At 33.6% G+C, this 25,087-nt stretch overlaps 1 protein-coding gene across 12 annotated transcripts in view; it reads right to left on the bottom strand.

Annotated features, from left to right (window-relative positions):
• Nucleotides 1–25,087, bottom strand: part of LCORL (ligand dependent nuclear receptor corepressor like) — a 121,124-nt gene that overhangs the window by 6,956 nt on the left and 89,081 nt on the right. For 5 of the 12 annotated variants that reach the window (XM_033105886.1, XM_033105883.1, XM_033105885.1 and 2 more), the window contains 2 exons: nucleotides 24,684–24,777; nucleotides 11,953–16,771 (listed from right to left, as the gene is read on the bottom strand). The exons of 1 other annotated variant lie outside the window; for it this stretch is intronic. In XM_033105886.1, the coding sequence (XP_032961777.1) occupies nucleotides 11,953–16,771; nucleotides 24,684–24,777 (4,913 nt within the window). Of the gene's footprint in view, nucleotides 1–11,952; nucleotides 16,772–19,200; nucleotides 23,378–24,683; nucleotides 24,778–25,087 lie in introns of those variants that run through there. 6 more of the 12 variants (XM_033105892.1, XM_033105890.1, XM_033105884.1 and 3 more) reach the window with 5 other exon arrangements.

Genomic DNA, 25,087 nt, shown 5'->3' with positions numbered 1-25,087 from the left:
CTTAGCATATAGAAACTGGATAAATATTTGTTGAAAGAATAAATCTGGGAATTTTGCTTCTGGCCATGATGAAGTAATAAGAACTGAATTTACCTTCCCACTTTAAACAACTTAAAAAAAAACACAGACAAAATGTATGAAATATAAAAATATATGAAATATATTTTATATCCATTGTTTTTAAGACAATGGATGACAGGAAGTGCAAAACAACAGTGATTCCTGAAAGAAGGGAAACAAAGGAGGTAAGTGCTAAAATTTGCTTTGGCTTACTGCCTGGTAAGTTTTCAGCCTTCAATATAGGGAGAGGAACCCAAAGAGAGCTTGGAAATCTTCCTGAAATGAGAAGATAGAGTTTGGTGGTGAGGAAGTCCAAGATGGCTAGATTTATGTAGCAGAATACAGAAGAGAGAGCTGCACAGACAGAGCTCCAGAGATCTGCATAGAGTTCCCTTAGAGTCTATAGATAAATACTGATCGGGCTTCATGAATGTTTCCCAAGGCTCCGAAAAAGACCACTGGAAAGGACCAGGTGGGAAATCATAGAGACCCTATAGGACTGGATACAATCTATGTTTCCACCATCAAGAATGGAATGACCTCCTAACACATTAAGTAGAGTCCTCAGGTAGGTATTGGTATTGCTTAACTAGAGGGGTAAAATTAGCACTAGGACAGTTTCTCAACCTCAGCACTATTAATGTTTGGGGCCAGGTGATTCTTTGTTGTGGGGGCTGTCTTATTATGCACTGTAGAAGGTTTAGCAGCAACCCTGGTCTCTACCCCCTAGGTATGACAAACAAAAATGTTTCCATACATTGCCAAATATCCTCAGCAGGGCAAAATCATCGCCAGTTGAAAAACCACTGTCCTAGACTAAAGGATCTTCTGGCTCTGCCTAACAATGCTGAAAAGCAACACCTGAAAGAATCAAAATATTTCTTAATGAGTTAACGATGTTCCAAAACAGAGCCCCAAAACATTGAAGGCACTGCAAAAAAAAAAAAAAAAAAAAAAAACCCACAAAAAAACCCAAACCCAGCATGCAATGTAAAACGAACAATGTATAGCATCTGATCCAAAATATCCAGGCTAGAAAAGACAGAAAATATAGTGTATAGTGAGAAAAATCAATCAACAGAAACTGATAAATAACACAGATTGTAAAATTAGTACATAAGGAAGTTAACACAGATACTGAAAATAGACTCCATACAGTCAAGAAGCTGAGAAAAGCATGAAGAGATTTATGGTAGACACAAAGAAGACTGGATTTAAACGTCTGGAGGTGAAAATAGAATGTATGAAATGAAAAATACCCTGGCTGCTATTAAAAGCAGGTTAGACAATGCCAAAGAAAGCGTTAATAAACTTAAAATCATATAAATAATATAATTCAAAGTGAAACAGGAAAAAAATTGAACAAAAACGAAAAGAGTATCAGTGATCTGTTGGAAAAAATATATGTGATTGGAATCCCAAAAGGAAAGTAGAGAGGAGAGGGACAAATGTATTTGAAGGAAATATGGCTGAAAAACTTCCAAAAGGTAAGAACTAAACTCATATCCAGGTAGTTCAAAAAGCAGAGAAAACATGAAGGCAACAATGCCAAGCCCATTTATAATCACGTGCTGATAACCAGACAATCAGAAAATCTTACAAGCAACCAGAGGGGGAAAAGACACATTACCTAACAAGTAGCAAATATAAGAATGATACCCGACTTATCTTCAGAATCAATGCAAGTTAGAAGACAGTGAAGCAACATTTTCAAAGTATCAAAATACACACACATACATATACACAGAGTCAACTTTGAATTCCATAACAAGCAAAAATATCTTTTGAAAACAAAAGTGAAATAAAAACTTTTTAATACCTAAAAAGGTATGGCTGAATGAATTCATGAAACCTGCACTACAAGAAATGCTAAAGGAAGTTATTCAGGCAGAAGGAAAATGGTACCAGATGGAAATTTGGATATGTACAAAAGAATAAAGAGCATCAGAAATAGTAAATTTGGGAAAATACTTTTCCTATTTAAAAAAAAAATCTCTTTGAATGACTGTAAATAAAAAATAGTAACTATATTGGGAGGATTATAATATTTATAGATTAAAATGTACAACAACTATAGCACAAAGGCTTGGAGGGAGGAAATATAAATGTACTGTTGTAAACTTCTTAGACAACATATGAAATGGTATATTATTTGCAGGTAGACTGATAAGTTAATGATACATAGGGTAAACCTGACATCCAGTACTTTTTAAAAAGCTAGTTAAGAGATTACACAGAATAATATATACTTAACTGATCCAAAAGGCAGGAAAAGAGAAGACAAAAGGAAGTAAATAATAAATGGAACAAACAGAAAATAGAAAGTTGGATGGCTATTATCAAAAAGGCAATAGATAACAAGTGTTGGTGAGGATATGGAGAAAAGGGAACCCTTGTCCACTGTTAGTGGGAATGTAAATTTGCACACCTACTATGAAAAACAGTATGGAGGTTCCTCAAAAAATTAAACAGAATTACCATATGATCCAGCCATTCTAGGTACTTCTCCAAAGGAAATGAAAACAATAACTTGAAAAGATATCTGCACTCCCATGTTCATTGCAGCATCATGTACAATAGCCTAGACATGGAAAGAACCTAAGTATATACTGCTGAATGAATGGATAAAGAAAATGTGGTGTGGATACACACACACACACACACACAGGAAAAATTTTCAGCCATAATAAAGAAGGAAATCTTGCCTTTTGCAATAAATCGGGTGGACCCTGACAGCATTGGTCAGACAAACAAATATCATATGATCTTACTTATATGTGGAATCTAAAACAAAACCGAGCTCGTAGATAAGAGAACAGACTGGTGTCTGCCAGAGGTGGAGTGTGGGGGGGTGGTCAAAAGGTATAAATTTCCACTTATAAAATAAATAAATCATGGGGATGTGATGTACAGCACGACGACGATGGTTAATACTGCACTGTATATCTGAAAATTGCCAAGGGAGTAGATCTTACAAGTTCTCATCACAAGAAAAAACGTTGGAACTATTATGGGTGATAGACGTGAACTAGACATTGTGGTGATCACTTCTCAATATATACAAATATGGAATCAGTATGTTGTACACATGAAACTAATATAATGTTATTCAATTATACCTCAATAATCATAAAAAAAGAAAGTTCACTGATAGAAACCCAACCATATCAACAATCACTTTCAGTGGAAGTGCTCTGTTAAAAGGCAGAGATTATCAGACTGGAAGAAAGAGCAAGCCTCTAAAATATGCTGCCTAAAAAAAAATCCCACTTTAAATATAAAGACAAATATAAACAGGTTAAAAGTAAATGTGTGGGAAAAGATACACCATGCTAACACTGCTGAAAAGTTAGCTGGAATGCCTACAGTACTATCACACAAAATAGATTTCAGAGCAAGGAGTATTTACAGAGATATAAAGAGGTTCACTTTATATGATAAAGAAGTCAATTCATCAAAAATACATAAAAATTCTAAAGATGTATGCACCTGATCATAGAGCTTCAAAATACATGGAAGAAAACTTGATAAAACTGAAAGGATAAATAGAAAAACTGGATCATAGCTGTAGATTTCAACACCCTTCTCTCAAAATCAACAGAACAAGTAGACTGAAATGCAATAAGGATATAAAAGAGTTGAACAGCACCCTGTAATTAACTTGCTTAACTAACAATTCTAGAACATTCCACCCAACAGCTGCAGAATACACATTATTTTCAAGAACACACAGAACATTTCTTAGGGTAAAGGAGATCTTGATAGACTCTGAACCGTAAAACAAATCTCAATAAATTCAAAAGGATTAAAATCACACAAAGCACATTTTATAACCATAACAGAATTAAATTAGTAATCAGAAAGATATCTCAAAAATCCTCAGATACTCGGGAATGAAATAACACACCTCTAAATAATCCATGGGTTAAACAAGACATCACATGGGAAATTAGAAAATATTTCTAAGTTAATTACAGTGAAAACACTGCAGAGCCATATTTGTGGATTATCGCTACAGTCGTGTTTAGAGGGAGTGTATAACTTTATGATTGCATTAGTAGACTTAATTTTCTTTCCCTGCTACAACACTACTGTACATGCTGTACCACTGGTGCTCAAAGTGTGCTCCCTGGGTCAGCAGGGAAGCATCACTTGGGTCCCCCTCCATACCTTCTGAAACAGACTGGTTGGAGTCCAACCGTCTCTTTTTTCACAAGCCCTCCTGGTGAATCTGATGCAAACTAAAGTTTGTAAACCACTGTTTTAAAGTAGCACAGTTCTCATTTGGACTACCATAATGGTCCATACCTTCACTCTTGCACTATACAATTCTTTTTTCTGATGATGTCATCTACCTTTCCCGTCCACTCTCAGTTTAAATCCCTTTTCTGCGAGCAATGGGAAGCCACTGACAGTACATATGCATGGTTATGAAAACACACGTGCCTACGCTTCACTAACACCTCAGTCTTCACCACACCACGCTCCTTCTTTCTCCCTTGACTCTGGACACACCAGTCACGTTGCATCCTTCTTACCTGCCAAGAATACAACACCTCAGAGTTTTTTCACATGCAATTCCTTCCTCTTGGAAAGTCATTCCTTCCCTCTCAGTTCTCTGCCACTTGGCCTGGTTAATTCCTAATCAACATTCACAACTCAGCTCAATGGCCATTTCATTGGAAGTCTTTCCTCACTTCCTGGACTTGATAAAATCTCCCAATAAGGAATTCTCATCGTACCACCTACTAATTAAGAACTTGTAAGATTTGTGTCATTATTTATTCAATGTCTGCCTTTCCAAATAAACTTGAACCATGAGGGCAAGAACCGTATCTGGTTTTGTCTCCCATAATGCTCATATATCTAGCACACTGCCTGGCACATAGGAGACAAACCTTTTTCAAAGAATAAATTAATGGGGTCTCCAGACACAGGCTTTTAAAATCTAGCTTTTTATGTTTACATAATGTAGAAACAAAGTCACAAACAAATGAATTTTCCAGGTTGCCTGGAATTGGAATTGGGAGGAAAAAGCAGCAACCAAGGTCTTGTTTAAAATTAAACAAACACAAGCAAGAAAAAATCCTGGCAGGATGAAATCATTCAGACACCTAATCTGCCTTTTTTTTTTTTGTAATTAGACGACAGGTGAATTCAGTAGGTTTAACATGATAATCACAGAATGCTCAGCTTCACTACAAAGAAAACTGTTTACTACTCAGGAAAATGAGGGGGAAATGGTAGCCAGGAGAGCTGAACTAAGAATTCTGAATTCCTAGGTGAAGAAATAGAACAGAAAAAAGAGTTAGGAAAGGAGAGAACACTTGAGGAAGGAACTTAAGGTGTGACGCACTGAGATGAGTCTCTAACAGGTGATAGCAGGGGGCTAAGGAAAAGAAGGGTGACCTTTGAACTTACCTCACATAGACAAAGCAGGTCTGGAGGCTGCAGGAAGAGAATAAAGACTGACAAAATAGAATACAACTGGCACTCACGGCTCCCCCAGCGTCACCAGGCTGGACAGAGACAGGTCTTGTCCCACAGAGAGAAAATAAAACTACTTGCCAGAAATGTGTGAGAGGAGGGAGTAGACAATTGGAGGCAGTAGGGTATTGGGGATGGATTGGATATATATTTACCTCAAACTACTAAAAAAAAAAAATCCATTAATTTGTTTTTAGCCACACCATATCAAAATTCTACTGATACAATCAGGGGTCAGCAAACTTTTCTTTCAAAGGGCCAGATAAATATTTTAGGCTCTGTGGGCTCTATCAGATAGATCTGTTATAAGGACTCAGTTTCGCTCTTGTGGCACAAAACCAGCCAACAACAACATGTAGGTGAACAAGCACGGTGACGCCCTGACACAACTTTACTTATAGGGCGGGTCCTGGGCCAGACCCCTAACTTAAGAGAATTAATTTTATGTTTGCAAATACAGAGTAGGATACTCCTTATTCATTAGTATGGAGAATCAACCAAATTATCCTTCATCAAGTCATGTTGCCAAAGGAAACACAATTTGAAGTATTTTTTGATATGTTCCTTGAGTTTCTTTGTGACTCTAGTGTCTAACACAATGCCTGGCAGATCAAACGGAAAATTATCCAATATTTGTTGATTGAACAGAGTGGTTTTCCATGAAAGATACAGGGCAATTAGTAAAGCAGAATATACTGAAAAACTCAGTAATGGCTGACAAAGTAATGGGATATAAAATATCCAAGAAAAATTCTGCGGAAAACCATCAAGACAAGGGATTATCAAAGTAGCTGATTTATATTTTAATGAAGTATCGTGGCAAGAGTTAGAAGCACTTTAAGACCTAAAACTCTTCTCTTTACTCAGTTCCTATGAAAATTACAATGATGGGGGAAAACCTCAATTGTAAACAGAATGGATTTTTATTAAAAATTCCAGATTTCATTAGAATAATTTAAATAACTGAGTCAAAGTTTTAATAGTTGTACTTAGAGAACTGGCAGTTAGCACAATGATAATATGAAGCCCATATAAAAATGAATGTGTCAATGAATTTACTAATTTTTACATTAAAATACCTATCTTCATTTTATCCAATTCTGAACAAATTAAAACTGTGGATTAATTAAGACTTGAGGAGACATTGATCTCCTGTTTTCCGAAATTGGTAAGTTATTCTGTCATAGTTTGTAATATAGATAGTGAAGCCACCTGAACTGACTGCTATCACAGCTATTCCTGTCTTAACTCAACATGAAATAAAATCTAATATACGAAAATGAAACTTACAAACTAGCCTGATCAGAATGATCACTTTGGCTTATATTTACCGTTGTGTTCTTTAATAGTGAATCTTAATAAAGCACTTGCAATTTTGATTACTCTAACTTAATTTATACACAAGGCCAAATCCAGTACGTAAAATAACTTATATTTTTACAGTCATTGCATTCTTTCTAGGAATATCACAGTAAACACAGAGAAATCATTGCAGGACACTACGTAGAGCAATGTGTCCTAATTATGTTCCCCAAACTGCGTTCAGTAGGATATAAACAGTTGGGATATACATAAAGTTTGGAGAATGCAACTGAACATGCTAATAACGGGGCACTGTGACTCAGTAAGCACCGTGCACTTGAGCATTTCAATACGTATCTTGGAACACAACTTCGGGAATGCTTGTGTAACAAACGAGATGAAGGTGAGAGTGAATAAATCATAGGTTTTATTCTATCAAAATAAAATTTAGAAAATCATCTACTCTAGCTTCATAGTTTTTCCATCAAATAATAATGATGCTCAATAACTGCACATGAAGAAACTCAACTTTAAATTTTATTTAAAAACGTTTAAGGATATTCTGTGTCAACGGTTGCCTCAACCATAAAGATTTAAAAGGACATCTTGAGTTAGGACTCAAAATATGTGGTACAACGTTCGTAAGCAGGACCAGAAGATACATGGTTAGTCTGGGGTTCAGGCAGTTGAAGGAATATACTGTTAATTGAATATCGCCCATCAGTTATGTGCCTGTGTGAAAACCAGCATTCTGAATGGGAAAACATGTATATTTGGTCATTTTTGAGAACAGATGACAAAACAGGAGAAGTCGACAAACTGAACATTTTTCAGTCATCTTAGAATCCAATTAAAAGTGTCAACTTGAATTCTGAATTTTTATGAGAAAATTTAACCTTTCAGGATGAGAACTATGAATTTAATAGCTCAAGTCCACATTAGGTTATTCTAGTCTTAAAATTTCCTCGGAGGTGTCCAAAGTCAGTTTATTTACATTCAGATATGGATCAATTAGGAAAAGGCACACATCTGTTTTGGGAACTCAAAAAGAAACTAATATTAAAAAGGTCTGTATTATTGTTTATCAGTAGTCATACTCCATTTCAGGCCATTATTTCTTAAAAAATCATGCCCCTTTTTGCCCTACCCCTCATATCTATACTATGTGCTAACTACCATTAGAAAACTCTCTAGTTACAGTTTGATCACATAGTTTCTCACCATTCACAGAACGAATTCTTGAACTGATCTCTTTGTTCATTTGTTATACCCTCTTGGTGAACCCAATTACTATTAAACCTAAGGGCCAACCCTTCTCCGAACTTACATTCTGGTAGCTGTCAGTCCTGTTATTTCTTGGGACAGTATTTCAAAACTTATCCCCATTATCAATACCCACTTATATTACTCTTAGGTTACCTCTTGATTCATAGAAAATACTCTCATAGCCTCAATACCTTTCCCATAAACTCATAAAGTGATTTGCATCCTCATATATTATTCCTACTATTCTCATGTTTTAAGAGAGAAGTGAGTCTTGTGGCCAAGACCAGTACCTCTAACGATGCACCATAATATCCATTAATCAGCTCGGGGACTTCACTCCACTTTCACTGCTTGCCATCTCACTTTTTTGAATCTTCAACCTTTCATTTTCCACTGGCTTCTTCCCACTGGCATCTAACTTCTTTTTTTTTTTTTTCAAACCTGCCTTAAACAAGGCTTCCCTTTCATTACCTCTCCATCTCCTCTCCAATCACAACCAGTTATAGTTTTCTGTGCTAATTTCCTTCATTTCCTCTTCCTACATTTACTCAATCATAAGGTTTCTGGATCTATTAGTCCACCAAAACTGCTCTCTCCCAAATCACTAAAATAACCTCTTCTGCTATATTTGATGGAAATGTTTCAAGGCTTAACTGACCTCTTATCAACAGTTTATACTGTTGTTTTCTCCATTGTTACAACACATTTCCTCCTCACCTTTCTCTCCTGGTTCTCCTCTCATCTCCTGACTACTTTCATTAGTGTCCTTTTGTACACATACTTTCTCCATACCTTTGGCTTTGGGATTCTAGGCTCTTCCCCTTTTACTCTGAACAATCTCTTCCATTCTCATGGCTTCAATGACTTGCTGGTGCCCAAATCTTTATCTCTAGCTCAGACCTATCGCCTGAGCAAAAAATCCATATTAACTGCTTCCTAAACATCTTTTCTTGGATATCCCACTAGATACCTCAAATTCCTTACGTCTAAAACGGAACACTCTTTGAGTGTTCTCTTATACCTCAGTGCATGTTACCATCAGCTACCCTGACATTTAAGAAACCTGGATGTTATCTTTTATTCTTCCACTCTCTAAGATGCATTGACTCTACTTCATAGATGTTTCTCGAATACGTCTATTCTCAAAACATTATTTTTTCATTAACTGATGCTGAACTCCAGTTTGGGCTATGCTTCCATCCACCCCCTGCTCCATCCTTAATTCATATTTTATGACTCAGCTATTTGAACTCAGTGTTCTAAACAAGGCTGCTCTCTTTTGTTACCCGCATTTCCACATGCAGTTTGCTCTGCCTGAAATTCTCCTCTCCCGTCTACTGCTTTGGCATTCTTCAAATCTCAGGTTGGATGTGACTGGAAAAGGAACTTTCTGAACCTTCTACAGTGCCTACGAGCATATTGTAGGCATTCATTAAATATTTGTTGAAATAAAAATAGGGTAGAATTGCATTTCTTTTTCTTCTTTCCATGTCTACAGTTGATATACAACACTGTAAGTGTAATGAAGTATATATATTAAAACTCCTATGTATTAAACTGTATCTGAAGAGATACTTTTGAAATGTACACAGACAAGACATTCGTGGTAGAAGCAACTTTTCATCAATAAAAAAAAATCCCATAATTCATTACATACATTGAACTAAGAATTTTTCTAGAAAAGTCCTATTGTTAAAAGTATTTTTCAAGTCTCCAGTCACTAGTTATTATATGAACAAAAACACATATAAAACTAATAATGAATTTTAGTGTCATTTCCAGAAAGGCAAAAAGAAGTATGGAATACCAAGAATAATGAGGAAAAAAAAAACACCTTAAGAAACATTTAAAAATCAGGTAAATATAACAAATATTACTTTAAATACAACTTTGTAAAAATGTCCTTGTTAATTGATTAAAAAAAAGAATGTTAAAAAATAAAGAAGGAAAGTTATCAGTAAAAGTGAAATAAAACCTTAAGCAGAACAGGGAATAGTACTAGTACTTAAAAATGAGAAAAGGTGAAAAACAACTCTTAATATGATACTAAAATTTTTTTACATATCACAAAAGGATTTTGAAATTAATTTAAAATTAGGCATTTTCCATCTTATTTTTCTAGGGTAATCTCATATTTAGTGAGATGAAGAAGCACATTAAAATAAATTTTACACTTGATCTTAGCCAAAAGGTCGAGAAGCGATAAAATAAATTTTATATTTAGACCTTAGGAAGATATAATGGTTAAGAAGCTGCAAGGACAAAATACGGTTCTGTTGTAAAATGAGAATGCAAATTACCTTTGATAAACTCTAACAACATGAAATGAGGATGGTATAAAGAATTAAAAATGAAACACTACACTTTTATTCTCCACTCATGACAGTCCTTTAAACATATGTGTTTTCATGTGAATTGTAAGTTTTGTTTTTTTAGTCACTATCACACTTCTTCCCTCTTTCTTCCTGACATACTATTTGTGATAATGTTCCTGAAGGCAAGAAACAAAGGGCATTATTTTTAGATTTGATTCTTTTTTCATTATGAAGACTCTAATTTGACCACCTTTAAATTTTAATCATTGCCTGTTAAAACTTTTTATCACTGCATGTTAGATATTGAAATAAGTATTTTAAAGTTATTTAAATAATTGAAGTAGGGGGGCCATAATAATCACCTTATGTATTAAAACTCAAGTTTAATTACTGCTTTTAATATTTTAACATAAGACCTGATAGTATTTTTTTTTTTAGCTTTTAAAAAGTTTAAGTTAAAAAGCAAAGCCACCAATACCTATCCAACCACCCAAAAAACTCTCCTAAAATATACAATGTAACAATGCAACCCATATGATAAAATATCCTTAAGTTTCCAAATGTAACCAAGGCACTCCTTTATGTCAGAGAAGTAATCAGTAAGCACTGTCATACTCTTACACTCCTGAATTGTCTAGCACTAACCAATAAGCAGCGTTGGAGTGGGCTACGTTGACATCTACAGTGTTCATATCCTATTTTTGCTAGGTTCTAAGGGCAACAGTCTCTCTTAGGCACCAATGTCAGGTTAGCATAACTGAGTTAGCACATAATTGCAAAAGTAATTTCAGTTTGCACTCTGAATTTAGCATTACCTTAAAATGACCCATATATGACTTTCTCCCTAGATAGGTTATGGATTATCTCAGGAAAGAAATCTTCATCTTTATATACGTGGAATCTAGTTCAGTGTCTGATATGAAAAAAGTTTGCTGATTTATTGAAAAAGAAAAAAAAAGGTCTTGTTCCTTGACACTGTTTAAATAAGCAGTCTTAAAAGTAGTTCCCAAAGTAATACCAACTTAAGGGTGAATGGAGACTGATAACCCAGGATTACTATGTATGTTACAGCCTTCATCAATTCAGCAATGAGATAAAAGTCTTTCCACATGGTCTGGTCTCAAAGTTGTTAATCAGAAAACAAATACGTATTAATTAGCCTGTAGTGTAGTAGTTAAGTTTTAGATAGTTACTTGGGCATATTTATCTGTCAAACTGTTTTCTATATTTTGTATTAGACCTATCAAATGCAAAAGCAGATAATATAACTTTTATATTAATGTGTTTAGAAGCTTTCTATGTCTCTACTAAATATATTTTAATTTGCTGGAAATCCTGGACACATTAAGATGTAGAGAAGTGCACTGGTACTTTAAGCAGCACCTAAATTCATGAGTTTCATACTAGGTGCCAAGAAATTAGGTTGTCCAAATATTTTGGAAATAAATTAGTACTAAATCAGCTGTTCCTTTTCTACCCACTGTCTCATACTTTAGTCAAGGCACCTACAATGAAACTAAAATTAAGTAGAAAAAAACTTACCTAGTTGGGATTTTGAATAATAGTTTGCCATTTGTCCACTGTTGCAAGACTGTCGTTTATATCTTTTTGTTGACATTTCTGTGGTCTTCCATGGTGGTCTTTTTCTTTTGTTCAATTTGCTAAGAACTTCAGAACTATCAGAAGGAGTCTTGTCATAATTAACACATTTATTTAATTTACTATTGTCAAGTTGGCCAGTAAATTTATCGGTTGAAGGACTATTTGCTTTAGCATTTTCTATTTTAGATTGTTTTTTAAAAGAATTTTGCCTAGCAGAATGGGATCTTAAGGTAAAGCGCTTTGATTCTTCCATATGAGTCAGATGATTACTTCCACTGTCAACAGATTCAGGAGAGTAGATGATTGTATTTAGCTTAAAAGTATTTCTGTGTTCAAGATAGTTGATTTTCCTCAAAAATATTCTACAATCTTTTAAGGTTTTTGACCTCCAATTAGTTGGACATACATTTCCTAGTCTTGGTCCCTTTTCAAAATCTTTTTGGCTACAATCTGTTCCATTCTCCTTTGCTTCTGACTTAAATTTAGTCTCTAAACTAGCATGTGTTTTGAAGTCAGACATTGCCACCTTCTGTTGGAAAAAGTCATCCCTGATCTCAGGTGGCAAAATAAACTGATTATCGACTGTGTTTTTTCCTTGGAGTGGGATGTCAGCATTCATTCCCCCCTCAGGCTTACTTAAAAATTGGTTCTGGCAGAAAAATCTCAAGTTCCTCCTTTTAGAGATCCAATCAACTGTCCCACGGTTGTGCAGCTTTCCCTCTCTTCTCCACCTTTCATGTTGCAACCTCTTAAACTCAGTTCTTTTGAATCTAGCTAGTGTTAAATTACTTTTCACATTTAAGAATGGAGAGCTAACCATTTTATGCAGTATATGCAACTTCCCTGCTGATTTTGAAGGAGAAGATAGTGCAAATTTTTTAAAGTGCTTTCTGAAGGGGCTGGTATTAAAATCAGAATATTTGGGCCCTAATTTAATTCCTCTGGTATTTATAACTTCCAAAGGGTTTCGAGCATTTGCTTTTCTTACTAGTGAAAGAGACTGTGTTTCTGTCGTTTGCATAAACCAGGTACAGAGCTCATTCAAATCATACTTTTTCCGAAAAAGCATTTTTACAGGTGAAACTTCAAGTTCTAAGAGACAGGTTTCCAAAGGGTTTCCTATTTTGTAATTATCATTTTCAGGGTGTTCTCTTTTATGAACACAATTTTCAGCTTCATCTCCACTGACTTGCACCCACGCATTTGTTATTTGCTCAAATCTATTGTTTAATTCCTCTAATAAGGAATCATTTGAAGCAGAAGCAGCCCACCACCTGAGCAAAGGATTTGATGAAATTATAGGATCTAAGGATACTTCAGAAATGGGTATTAATTTGTTATCTTCCAAATACTTTTTTGCATTCCTTGAATGTCTAGCTCCTGGGGTACCTTTGGGAGCTATTTTTATCTTTGACTGCCTATGTTTTTCCTTCTGGCTTTCACCTTTCTGCAAATGGAGTTTATATGATTTATGGAGCAGAGTATTTCTGTAAAGAAGTGAGCTAGAAGATGCTAATGAATGTAAGAAATGCAGAGATGGTTTTCTGTCCCTAACAGAATGTCTCAAAGGTACAGCAGCAACCATACTTTTTGATCCACTCTTCAATACGTCAGCTTCAGTGTGTCTTGTATCCATCTTATGGCATTGGGGATCATACTTTTCTTCAAGCAGATTTTTTTCTAATATATTCTCTTGTTCTAAAGGAGGTAAACAGCTGCTAATACTTACTTCTCTGTCCTGAGATGAAATTCTATTAATAGTTACAGATATACCAGAGATTCTCACTTTTGCAGGTCTACCAGGCTTCCTCACTCCTGCCAAAGGCTTCTGATTTGGTCGAATCATGTTCTTGGCAGGCTGAGGTATCACAGACTTGTTCTTGATAGGTCTGACGCAGTCAAAGCCGGACCCCAAGATCTCACCTTCAGTAGTCAAACTCGAAACAGCACTTACTCTTTCACTCGAGTCAATTTCATATTCTCTCATATTTCCGAGACTATTACATTCAGTTGGAAAATCAGCAACATTATTGTTTAAAGATATAACATTGCTTACGTTTACACTTCCTTCAGAAACATGCCTTTTAGTTCTTCTTGACCTTCCATAAATAACAGTTACTGTAATACTCTTTCTATAAATACCTTCTTTTACTTCTGATAGGAGAGATTCTGGGCTTTTCTTTCCAGCACTAAAGGACTCATTTTGGGAAATGGTGATGTCTGTTTGATCAGTTTTAGGTTTTGGTGGTCTTCCAATTGGCCGCTTAATCTGTTTCACGACCTGGGGACCTATTTTTTTAGGTCTACCTGGTTTTCTTTTAAAAGATGAATCAATTGCATTACTTGAATTTTCCTTAGTTTCTTCTTGTGGCTTATCACTATTCATATCATCTATAAACACTGCAGAAGACTGTGCAGTTTCTTTTGCACAATTAAATTTGTTTAGTTCTTTTTGAGGAGTGTCACTAACATTAAGATTAGAACTATAATTTTCAAAGTTAACATTTGGGATATCCTCATTTGATTCTGCTTTTTTTTCAATTACATGATGGTTTGGACGGTTTTCTGAAGGAAGATCAATATTTGATTGAGAATTACTGACTGAAGTTAAAGTATATTTGACTCCTTCACTGCTTTTAACCTCAGATAAAAACATGAGTTTGATAGGACTAGAATAGTTGGAAAAAGAAGAGCTTTCGATGGCTTCATATTTTGTTGGTACATTCTCAACTGTGGAAATCAAGCTACCCGTATCGAAGATAGATGACTTTTTCAGATTATCGAGTCTTTTGTTACTCAAATCTGTTGGAGGAACATGACTGCTTTTGATATTGCTGGATGCTACCACAGATTTTGATAAACTCTGCTCTTTACATGTCATTCTACTTACAGTAAGAGTCATGTTTCTACTAGCATTTTGATCTTTACCATCAATTTCAATCAATTTCTTGGATGCTTTATATCCTTCCGATAACGACTGATTATTCCAAGACTTCTTGGCCATATTTATTGTATCTTCCAAACGCTCCACAACAACTTGTAAATTAGAATTCATTGCAATTTTGTTTAGATCTATATTGTGTGAGCTTTCAATTTGAATATTTTTCACTTGATCTTTTTTTCTTGTAGATTCAGAAACTTTTTTGGCCTTAGGGGACTTTTTTAGAATATAATTATTTGTTACATATATAGAATACCATCCTGGAGGCACAATATTTCGTTTGCTTCTGCTCAAAAGTCCAGGAATATTACATTTCAAAGGAGTTTGAGTATTCTTGAAGTTTGGATTTTCCAAAAAATTTTTTCCAGCTGATTTCTCCTGTGAATTTCTTATGCTCATTTTCTCAGGGGTAGTTGTTTTAAAGTTTTCTGAAAATGTGTCAAAAGCCAAGTTAGTTTCTAAATTATGAAGAGGTAGTTGCAATGACTGTAATGCATAATCTGGTGAAAATGATATTTCTGCTTGATTATTGTCTTGAAGGCTTTTAGAATTTTGTAAAGACCCTTGGCAATGATAGAATTCTTTGTCTGTTGAAAATATCACATCATTGCATATCAATTTCCTTGAAATTTTTTCACTGCATTTTTTTCTTATAAAATTTTCATTAAGACTAGCAAGTTCTCTTTTTATCTGTAAAGACTGCCTTCTAAACATGGGTGAATCAGGAGAGTTGTGCACTGCAAATAAGGTTTCTTGACGCTTTCGAAATCTTGTCTGAATAATTTTATTTTCTACATTTTTATCATGTTGACTCAGTAATTCCATAAAACTGTAATCACTGGCCTTTGCATTATGCAAGAGGGAAGTTATTAAATCTCTCAATTTTAAATCATTATTTGTATTACAATCGCTGCTAGATAATTTTATAAGGTTTGTCATATCTGTAGTTTCTATTGATTTTAATTTTTCATTAATACGATCCATTAAATCTTGAAAAATCACAGTTTCACCTTTTTCATGATTTGTAGTACAATTATTGCTATCTTCCAAGAGCAAAGAATCAGAGCTACTGGATTTTTTAGTTTTATGTATTTTACCTTCATGATCACCCTTGTCACTGCTTATTTCTGCTGGTGTGAGAAACGGAGGCTGGTTAATGTTTGTTTCAAGTTTGTTATTTTCTAGGGCTGAAAGCTCTGAGATGACATCCTTCAATTTTTCAGATTCTTCAGTATGTACAGGTGATAATGGTGGGGGTGAGGGACTTCCAGATCTACAAACATCTTTAAGACCGACTGAATCGTCACGTACTTCCCTCGACGAGAGAGGAGCATGACAGGCCGATGTTGTTGAGTGAATGTTTGGAAACAGTCCAGAACAGCACCTGTGAGAAGCATAACTATTTGCAATTCCTCTATTCACTACTGTCTTAATGTGTTCAATAGTTACAGTTTGGCAAGATAAACAATGTAAATCTTTAATACAGACTGGCAGAGGCACAAAAACAGGGCTTTGTCTTTCATTGTGTAAACACCCTCTTTCTGCCAGCCTATATTCACAACTACAGAATAGACCCTGTAAATCATCTTCAATTAGGGGCTTTTGAGATTCTGAAGACCCAGTATAAGACGTATTACAACAGCAAAGAGAAGCAGCATTCTGCTCTTGGACTAGAAATTTCAACATAGCCAAAACTTGTTGCTGGTGATGTATGCACAAAGACTCCAAAACTTTGCTTAATGCTGATTTTCCTTTTTCCATTTTAGTAGCTTCCTCTGATATTGCATCAACAGTTGAACTAAAAATAAAACCAAACAAAAAATGAATTACAGCAAAAATACCAGATTATAAGGAGTTATAATTTTAGCAGAGTTTGAACAAAAGATATTTTGGTATTGCTGGACTCCTAACTCCCACAGAGCTGCAGTAATGACATCTTGATTGCTGTTTAGCAAAAATATAATGAAGCACTGATAATTTCCTATGACAAAGTATGAGTCAAAGCAAAGCCCTAGTTTTGTGATATAAAAGCTGATTATTATAGACATTATAGTTACGGATTGCTAACATTTAGTGCTTTGAATATATTAAGAATATTTAACGGAAAGTGCTTCAGGAGTTAAAATTTTTGTAGACATTTTATAAGTTATTTTGATAAATATCAATAGTCCATATTAATGCAAATAAGAAAAATAAGATGTAAGAGAAAATCTTTCTTATCTCTATTTAAAATAGAATTATTAATAAGAGTTTTGCATAGTTACAGGAAAATTAAGGGATTTAGATTTCATATAAATAGCAGAATGTCTTTTCTAAGATTAAGCTATAGGCATTTTAACCTAGTAAGAAAATAAAAAATTTAAGCTATTTAAAAATGAAATCTATTCTTAATTGATTTTAAATACTAAAGTAATTACATTGAAACTAAAGGCATTACTTACCTAATTATTTAATTTCAAATGCTGGAAAATGTCCCACTGCAGAAACTAATATACATCTAACTTTAACTAAGACTTATGATTACTTAGCAACCAATGCAGAAGTCTACAAAAATTTTTGTAATTCAACTACCAGCAGTAAGAAGAATAAAATACGTTAAAAGAATTCTGTTTCAGAAAAGTATCCATTTAAATTAAACATATCACCAAACTCTGTACATGAAAATAGACCCCCACTCGTGACTTCTTATATTTGTTATTGCTAGTAGCTCGTTTGTAGAAATTTAGGGTTAGAATTGAGATATGCTGATTATGAATTGTTACAGATTGTATTTTATTTAATAAAAGGTTATGTTCATGTATATTAAAAATTAAAGGATTTTTCTTTTAAAATGAGAAGTTAAAGTAATTTATTTTGCTCCCTAAAAATGGCTTCATCTGTATGTAGTTGTTTTATAAAAAAGTATGTAGTATTTTATAAAAACTGTTATTTGAATAGGAATTTCCGAAGCAAATCTGGAACATTATATCGAAACTTTTCTAAGGAAAAAAGATAACTTTACTAGATTCAACCAATATTTCACTAAAACCAGCCTGTGATTTGACATAAAGTAGCTACCAAAGTGAGAAAAGATATGAAATGACAATAAAACTTCTTAAGTCCATTACCACCTCTAGACAAATGAAGATAGGATACAATCCCAGTATCCTTTCCTTTCTGAAAACAATTTTTTGTAAATTTTATCATGGGTGGGAGTATGAAATGATGGAAGTGACTCCCAAGATTCAGTATTAGATAATTCAAAAAATATATGTAGGGAACAAAGGCAGGAGGAAACGTTAACTATCAAATATAAAGCTGTAAGTGAAATTATACTCTTTTCCAGTAAATTAAAAATTATAATTTTCACATAAGCAAAAGAAAACCCAAAAATGTTCTGATAAACGTAACTCCAACAGTTTCTTTAAAGTTATGTTATGGCCTTTTAAGCATATCTGTGACTAAAGACAGATTTTAAATGTTTCTCAGAAACATACACTGCACTGTATTTTAAAGATTAATATGCTTTCATAATCGTTCCTGAAATGCTCAAATGCTTTTTTGTTAGTAAAGCACAATGTAGAAATAAAAACTAATGTTAAATATCCTGTAAACCACAAGATTTCTATATCTCTCTTCTGACAGTCTAAGGAAATCTATATTTTAAGAGTTTCTTATTCAGTTTATTACTTTTAATAATGGAATTTCGAAAGTACCACAGTGGCCAGTAATTTCCATCTAATGAAATATGAAAAACAGCTTAACAGAATTCCTAATTAGATATTCAGATACTAGATTATATTTGCTATATGTGTATATATATATGTATATGCATATATATACATGTATGATATTAGATAACTAAGTTCTCAAATTATAAAACTCCACAATACACTTATTTGGCTTCAAATTATTTCTTTTCCATATTTCTTGCATGTTAGAATCTCAAAGAAAAACCTAATATATGAGTAATATCTGAATACACATCTCCAATCTAGTATTCCCAAGTGATTATATAAGATTCTCAGGTTGTATCTTTCATAGCTCCCTTGTTTTTAAAGCTATAAACTTTTCTAAACTTTTCCTGTTTGATTTATAAACCAAAACACCCTGCCAATTTTTTGTATGTTACTATCCATTTTGCCCATTACAGATTTTGTTGTTGAAATAGTTTTTTGGAGAAAGTCAGTTTCTAATATTAATATTAATAAAACTGCTCCCCAGAGTGAATCAAAGAAGTCAGTGTAGTCAGTATTTTTCTTTGCTTTTCTTTTTTTTCTTTTACTGAATGAGTAAATCAATCACACACCAACAGTGTTGTAAATTTAAGTGCAAAAGCATTGAAGTGCTTTACTACAAATTACAACCTAGAAACACGTTAACTGAACAATTAAAATTCATACAATCAGATTTAGATATATAACAACACAAAGTAGGAACAGAATTACAGTACATTTACAACACAAGACAGATACATGAATTCATTAGAAAATATTGTAATAAATAATTCATGAATTATAGTGCAATTGATTTATGCATAAATATAACTAATTGCCTAACAATCAGTTTATATTAACAAAATCTGTCAAAATCAAGGCAGCCACAGAGTTTTACTAAATTACTGCAACAATGGAAATACTGCAATTAAAAAACAAATACAAGTATTTGTACTGTAAACAACTAAAAAAATCAGTCTCACTAAAGTTAGTATACAATTTAATATAAAATTGTCATTAGCTACCAGAAATGGTTTAAACAACTTTACTGAGCAGTAGTTTTCTAAAAACAGAGGCACTGTTTTTTTCTTTTCCTTCTTTTTTTTTTTTTTTTTTTAAATATAAAATACTTGAGGAACATTCAAATAAGTAGAAAGCACATAAGGGTTGCTTTCACCTTCATTAAAAGTCTGCTGAAACTGGAGATACCAGAAAATTGTCAATTGATAAGTAGTAACTGGTAACTAAATTTATAAAGTACTTTGAAAGTTTAACATAAAAAACATCTTAATAGAATCACTGGGGAGAAGGGGAACCCATAAATTTCCCTGCCTTTCCTAGTTTGTATAATCAAAAGTTAACTCAATAATTAGAAACATTTTGTTTCTTTTTAAAGTTATGGGTTGATCATTACCTATAAACTATCAAAAAATATTTAATTTACTATTTCTGACCAAAAATAAATAATACAAGTACTAAAATGCTGTAAATTAACTATAATATTACCTATAAAACTACTGATCACGGTGAAGTCAATAGCAAAATGATCCCTGATTTTATGAATCCTGTAAAGTTTTTGGTCAGGTCATCTTTTAAATGATATAAAAGAGTTCTGTAAGTATCCCTTTACTATAAACTTCTCAATCAATTTATTAATGTAAATATAGTGTGAGGAATAAAAAAGCTCAATACAATATAAATATTATGTAATGCATTCAAGCCCCAAATTTTTGCAAGTAAAATTCTGTATAAAGAGGTCAATAAAATTGTGTTGAAACGTTTACTTTATCTTTAACTTTGTTTTTCAATGGGAGGGGAAGGGGAAATATATTAAATAATCCAAGTTCTGGCCCTCACAAAATATGGCTTAATTCTTTAAAAAGAAAGATGACCCTGACATCTGCTGTTTTGCAATCTATTATGTATACTTTCTTGGGGGAAAAAAAGAGCAAGAGGATTCATACTCTAGTATGCAGGTAACATTAATAGCTGAAGAGGGTTCAGTATAGATCTAAGAGACCAAATAACTACTTGGTTGTGTAGTTCCCACTCTTCAGTTTCTTTCAACCTATGTAAGCAGTTTTTAAATGTAATAGCTGAAAATCTCTTTAGTATTATATGTATAAGTGGTTATTAGATACACACAAACACAAGTGTAAAAACACAAGTATTTGACAAGGTGCACTTATTTTTTTTAAATTCAGCTTTAAGTATTCCTTTTGGACTTAGGAAAACTGGCTTAGAAAAATGATTAGAACCTGAATTTTAACAGAGAAAAGGGGCACTCAGAGAATTTTGAATGTGTGAAGCAAATCCCCATTCTTTATATGGAGGCACATGCTTTATAACATTTTCCTACTAAAACTGCATACTCCATAAATCCAACATGGATACTCTGAACCACATTTTAAAACTGCTATATAAAAATTACTGGTCTCTCTTATGAGTCTAGTAAAAGTTAAAATGTACTGCCCAGCTAACTACCCAATTAGTAGAGAGTTTACATTACTGAAAGTTCAAAACAGCTTCAGTGTTAAATATCTGTAAATCTATTCAAGACCCTGAACAAACTGCAAATTTGGTTATTAGCAAAATGATAATGTTTCGCCCACCAAAATGAAATCTGTAATTCATTTTGATAAACTGAAAATGTTTTGAAATGTCACAGCAGCAAATATATTAAAGTTACACTGAGGTTTTTCAATAGGAGTGTGTCACAATCCTTAAAATTTAAAGTAGTCATAACATCAACTAACCAGCACATTTAAACCAAAATTATCATTCTCAAGCTTTTTCTGTGCACATTATAAACATGCTCTAAGTTGCATTCCAACTTTCTTTTCTAACCTTACACATTAGCTTATTTTTCAAATGAAAAACAAAATTAAATTATTTTAATAATTAAATTTAAATTACTTTTTGTTTTTTAGTATTCCATCTTATATTAAAGAATTCTATAGCTGCTGGGGTTAACTATGTCAGTTTTTTTTTTTTAAAGTATATACCTTATAAACCCCAACTTCCTGCTAAATCAACTATTAAATGATAAATATCAAATTTCATTATACATATCACTTAAGGTTATCTTTTCTATTCTTGGTGGATGCACTCGAGTGCATTTCATATTTCATAGAATGCACTGTAGTGTACTAATACTGTATATATTAATTTTCCTTAGTATGAGATAGCTGTCTAAACTTTGATTGGTTGACGTACTTACAATAACTGTAAGCATGTTATGTTAAAATGTTTACAAACTATCATATTTCCATTATAAGATGGTTTAACTGAATGGCTGGAGTGGTCTTTCACCAATAAAAATATTTCACTTGACAATTACTTGTTTTCCCACAACGCTTTATGCTATTGACTACTAAAGAAAACCTGAATCATTTTCACCTATTTATACAAGGATTAAATACAAACTATCAGAATTAAGTAAGCAACTATATAATTCTGTCCACAGTGAAAACCCTGAATAAAACTTTTTTTCAAAAGGCATGTAAGTGGTTTTTGAACTGTAAAATTTCATGTCTCCTGTCAGAGTGAGCATCTGTAATTCCCACATGTGTGTATATAGACACACAAATACACACCTGTGCACATACACACACACGCAAACACACACACACACATACGCACATACACACATACAAATATTTTCCTAACAAGTAATCTACACAGGCTTGCTGCTGTTTTTGCAGCTGCCAGTCCCTGAATCTGTCATATTATATAACCCAGTGTCTGGTAATCGGAGTTTCTTCTTCGGAGGAGTCTTCAGTGTTCCAGATCTTTCTTTTACCTTGTATTCTAAAGTGCTGTGAGGTACCCCATAAATTCCTTGTGCTTTGGAAACACTCATTTTTCCGCTCATTACCATCGCAATAGCCTCTTCCATTATTTCATGATCATATTGCCGATAACGGCCACGTTTTTTCCTGGGCTGCTTATTATCTTTTCGATCCAATCCATCTTCAGTATTTTCAGAGGTTCCATCAACTGTTCCATTTTTAGAATTAAGACACAAAGGAGAGAGGTCCCCATGTAGAAAATAAGAGTCAACACTTGAGTGAGTTACGGGCCCAGAACATTCTATTTTGTTCTGTTTAGGGAGTATATTTTTCAGTTTTTGGAGAGCTGATCCTTCTAAGACTGGAGAGGTTTTGGAAACTTGATACATAACATCCAGCAGACCAGGACCATCAGGCTGTGGTTTTGAAACAGAACTTACTCGTAGCTGAGGAATTTTTAACTGTACAGTAGGATGTGAAGTTTCATATTGTAGGCTTTCATTTTTTTCTTTAAACTGAGTGACCATTTTCTGAAGAGTTAACTGATGGAGGTAACTGGAAGCTGTTGGGAATTTTAATTCTGAGGTTTCAAGTAGATTGAGTTTACTTTTTTCTGTGCGCTCTGCTTGAGCTCTTGCCCACAAGGCTACTTTTTGCAGCACTGCACAAGTTTCTTTACTGTCTTTATATGAGTAACTATCATTGAAATCTCGAGTTTTGTTTTTAAAAGATGCAGGCTTCCCTGCTGGTAAGGCTTCTAAGTGGAGAAGTAAAGTTTTTTGAGGTATGCCATAAAGTATGCCTGCTTTATTTATGTCCAGTGCTCCAGACTGAATGTCTTTCAAAGCTTTTGAGAGCAAACCATCTGCAAACTCAGCACTTCTTTCCACATAGTCCTCTCTGTTTCTGTGTAGTCTCCTGGATGGATGGAATGAAACGATGGTAAACTGATGCATGAGAGACTCTCACACAGCTATGGAAGGGGAGGGTCCACTCCTTTATTATACTCCTTGCTTAGGTAACATCACTGCTTATACTCTTTTAAGTCTGTGAGATGTGGTAGTTACTCCTTATCAAAGCAAACGCTACAGTCCTGGTAGGACAATGTGTCAATCATACGGTGGCCTCAACAGGCAGACCTTCCAAGAACATAAAACCCTAACTCAGTATTTGTAAAAATATTCTCATGATGTTGCTAGTCCTCTGATAGATGCTTGCAGAGCAACACTTATAATTTTTATTTGTACGATTAGAGTTCCATTATTAAAAAATACCCAAATCCTAAAGGAGTTTTTGTTAGTAGAAACGTGACGTTACCGCTAAACAAGTAATAAAAGAGTCAACCCCTTTAAAGGAAATTTGTAGCATCAAGAATATTTCCAAACACAAATAACCCATATTTCCACAAGATCAATTTTTCTCTAGACAAAAACTTACAATTTGAAACAAGTAGATAAGTTATATTTGGGTAAAATAATTTTAGATATTATGTTATTTTTACTTCAAATGTATCATTGTAATTTCAAAGTTTCTCAAACAGAAAGCTTACTATACCTCATGACTCAAAAGCTACTAGTTTTAGTTGAAACAAATTACACTCTATTTCTAAGATTTAAAAGTGACAGAAAGCTTCCTATGTAGTTTGTTAATGGGAAGATGCAAAAAAATAAATAAATAAATAAAATCCAAAAATCCAACAGAACAGCATTTCACTAATTATTTATTAAATTTAATAACAGCTTTTAACCAAAGCATAAAAGGACTTTTTGTGGTGATTACTAGATATATTAAATAGTCTGCCACCACACCTAAAGTTCAACGGAAAAAATATAAACACTCTAACAATTTGTAAATATAGTACTTTTACAATTTGTTATTTAAAAAAATAAATAGTGAAATTGTATATTTCCCTTAAAATTGCCTCCTAAATATTGAACTTAAAATTCGCTTTACTTGTCCTGCTTCTTAAGTTTGTATTCTTGGTTGATAGTTCATTTTAGTAACATGAACTAAAGTTTGGTGATTGTTCTGATAACTTTTCTTTAACAGAAAGAATAAAAAAGAAAGAGAAAGGACAAATGGAAGGTATGAGAGACACACACTTATGAGTGACAAAAATTCGGAGGAAAACTATATATGTCAGTCTACTCAGAGTAGTATTAAGAGTTCTCTGCAGAGGTAATTTTATACTAATATTAAATTATATTTCCTAGATATTGCTTACCCAGCCATAGAATTTTCAGAAGAAGGATCACATATGGATGACTCTTCAGATTTTATGCTGGTTTTCTTTGTAGAGAGATCTAACACTCCATCCCCTATAATTTTTGTAAGAGAAAAAACTTTATATTTGTGACAGGTAGGTAATCCTTACATTTTAATATTCATACTTTGCTCATCTACTAATTCATGACTTAAATATTAACATTTGTATTTGACATGTGGCCATTACCATCTCATTTTGTGGCTTTAGCAATAGGACATGACTGGGAAGGCACTACAGAGGAAAAAAGAACACCAGAGGAGCTGATACTGCCAAGTGACATGAAGGAACAAACGGGCTATGATATAAAATCTATTTAAAATCACCCCTTGGTCACCTTTCCCACTGTTTTGCAGTGAACTGCC

Source organism: Rhinolophus ferrumequinum, chromosome 5 (genome assembly GCF_004115265.2).
Source record: "Rhinolophus ferrumequinum isolate MPI-CBG mRhiFer1 chromosome 5, mRhiFer1_v1.p, whole genome shotgun sequence".
NCBI classification, from domain to species: domain Eukaryota; kingdom Metazoa; phylum Chordata; class Mammalia; order Chiroptera; family Rhinolophidae; genus Rhinolophus; species Rhinolophus ferrumequinum.
Note: the sequence above shows the minus strand (reverse complement) of the source record. Positions and strands in the feature narration are given on the sequence as shown.